We start from the raw sequence: 2,401 nt of genomic DNA on the forward strand, positions 1-2,401 counted from the left end.
TGCTCCTGCTCCTGCTCCTGCTCCTGCTCCTGCTCCTGCTCCTGCTCCTGCTCCTGCCTCCTGCTCCTGCTCCTGCTCTCCCGCTCCTGCTCCCGCTCCCGCTCCTGCTCCTGCTCCTGCTCCTGCTCCTGCTCCTGCTTCTCCTGCTGCTCGCCTTGCTCTTGCTTTCGTCCTGCTCACTCACCTCGTAATGGCATGTAGCAGTTGAGGAGAAGTGAACTCTCTCGCCTCCTCCATCACCCTCCACCTCTCCTCGCTCATCGCGACGCTCTCGCTTGCCGCCTCCTCGCTCCCCATCCTCGTCTCCTCCTCTGGCCTTGCCCCGGGCTTCAGCGCCACCTGCTCCCCATCAGCATCCCCGGACCTCAGGGGCCAACAAACCTGCACGACGGACAGGATGAGTCGGAGCTGGGAGGACCTCCAGGTCTTGAAGGAGACGGTCTGGTCGAGGATGGCAAAGTCCTGCCATCCCTCCTCCCTGTGGGATAAGAGGAGCTGGAGGCGATACCGGAGGGAGAACGGCTGTTGGCCGAGGGTCTTGTCGTGCTGCCCTGACCGCTCGGTCCCCTTGTCCTTCTTCGCTCCATGCTGCCTCCCCGTCTGCCTGTTGGGAGCATCGAGCATCTGCAGCATGGCCTTGTGCGCCCTCCTTGAAACTTCCATGTTTACCATCACCTGCCGCCACTTGAGGAGGAGAGAAGGAAGGAGGAGGATAAGGAGGAGAAGAAGGAGCAGGAGCAGGTGGTGGTGGAGCAGGAGGAGGACCGTTCGTAGCCCTGAGCGATCCTGGTCGAGCTGTCCGAAGCTGGTCATCCCTGCGCCGAGTTCTGTGCTGAGCAAGAGCGTCTCTACTGCCTGTTGGTAGCGATGGTAAGGCAAGAAGAGAAGAGACAGTGAGATTGAAGAAGAAGAAGAAGAAGTAGAAGTAGAAGTAGAAGTAGAAGTAGAAGTAGAAGTAGAAGTAGAAGTAGAAGTAGAAGAAGTAGAAGCAAAACAAGAAGAACAAGAACAAGAAAAGTAAGACGAAGAAGAACAGAAATGATAGCGAGATACAAATGGAGATGTCAGGTAACAGTGCAGGTAGTCAAGTAGCGATAGAAAGATATCAGTGCAGATGGTGAGATGAGGCACAATATCAACATAACAACATCTTTCCTACCCAGAGACTGAGATCAGCTTGAAGGATCTTCAATCCTCGGCTCCAGCGATCAAGGGAAATGTAGTCTCCCCCCTCCTCAATCTCCTCCTCCACCATCAGCACGTCCCGTTGCTCATCCTTCTCCTGGACGTTATCGTCCAGCTCCTCTAGCGTGAAGACAGCAATGAAGTCCTTATTCCCCTCCTCTCCTTCTCTGTGCTGCTCCCGGCTCCCGCTCCCCCGCTCGGCCTCTCCTTCAGGCTTGTTTGCGGTCGAGGAGGAGGTTTGCGACTTGAGCTCGGGATGGGACTTGAAGAACTCCGTAAACCTCCGGCTCAAACAGTGATCCGCCTGCTGCAACTCGTGTAACGAAGCCTGAAAAACAGTAGAGCAGGCCGGCCGGCAGGCAGGCAGGCAAGGGAAGGTAGGGATGGAGGGGAACAGACAGAGCGGAGAGCGAAAGAGAAGGGAAAAGATGGACACAAAGATCAAGATTGTGCACATGCTCGACCGTTACAATTGTCAAGCAAACAGAAACCAGGCAGAGAAAGGAGGGAGACATGTTCTTACTTTCTCTGCTTCATCATCTTCAGCCACAGGTCGAGAAATAGCCCACCTCTTGTCCGCCTCTTGCTCGAACTCTTTTGCTACTGATTCCATCTGAAAACATGTTACAAGAAAGGAAATCATTGTTTTCTGTGACAATGGTCAAGAATCCAGACATAACATTCACCTTCTGCCCCAATTTCTGCATCATGATCTCCGCCACAATCACAATCACAATCACCGTCATCACTGTCACCTCATCCTCCATCATCATTGTCATCTCCATCATCTCCTCCATCGTCATCATCGTCATCGTCATCGTCATCGTCATCGTCGTCGTCGTCATCATCATCATCATCATCATCATCATCATCACTAATCGCACCTTTGTGAGCTCGTAGTAGTTCATCTTCAGCCGCAACCCCTCAAACTCTGAAAGCTTCAACAGCAAGGTTTGCTCTGCCTCCCTCAGAATCTTTCGCAGCAGCTGCCGCGCGACTCCCCAGTCATGGGGAAACAAAAGGTCGACCTCCGACTCTTTGGTGACCACAAAGGTAACTGCAAGAGGTTGAGAACGCGAGCAAAGGTGAGGAGGAGGAGGAGGAGGAGGACCAGAAGCAGTACCAAAGAAGGAGCAGCCGCAAGAGGCAGGAGGCAGGAGGCAGGAGGCAGGAGGCAGGAGGCAGCAGCTGGAGTTCAGGCTTGCTCGCAAGTCAC

At 54.1% G+C, this 2,401-nt stretch overlaps 1 protein-coding gene across 1 annotated transcript in view; it reads right to left on the minus strand.

Moving 5' to 3' along the window:
- GUITHDRAFT_119094 (hypothetical protein) overlaps window positions 1-2,401 on the minus strand; it is a gene marked incomplete at both ends in the record, with an annotated part of 4,690 nt that overhangs the window by 1,124 nt on the left and 1,165 nt on the right. The window contains 5 exons of the mRNA XM_005821706.1: window positions 185-339; window positions 382-675; window positions 1,160-1,513; window positions 1,709-1,798; window positions 1,872-2,242. Of these exons, the coding sequence (XP_005821763.1) occupies window positions 185-339; window positions 382-675; window positions 1,160-1,513; window positions 1,709-1,798; window positions 1,872-2,242 (1,264 nt within the window). The remainder of the gene's footprint in view (window positions 1-184; window positions 340-381; window positions 676-1,159; window positions 1,514-1,708; window positions 1,799-1,871; window positions 2,243-2,401) is intronic.

This window comes from Guillardia theta (genome assembly GCF_000315625.1).
Source record: "Guillardia theta CCMP2712 unplaced genomic scaffold GUITHscaffold_139, whole genome shotgun sequence".
NCBI classification, from domain to species: Eukaryota; class Cryptophyceae; order Pyrenomonadales; family Geminigeraceae; genus Guillardia; species Guillardia theta.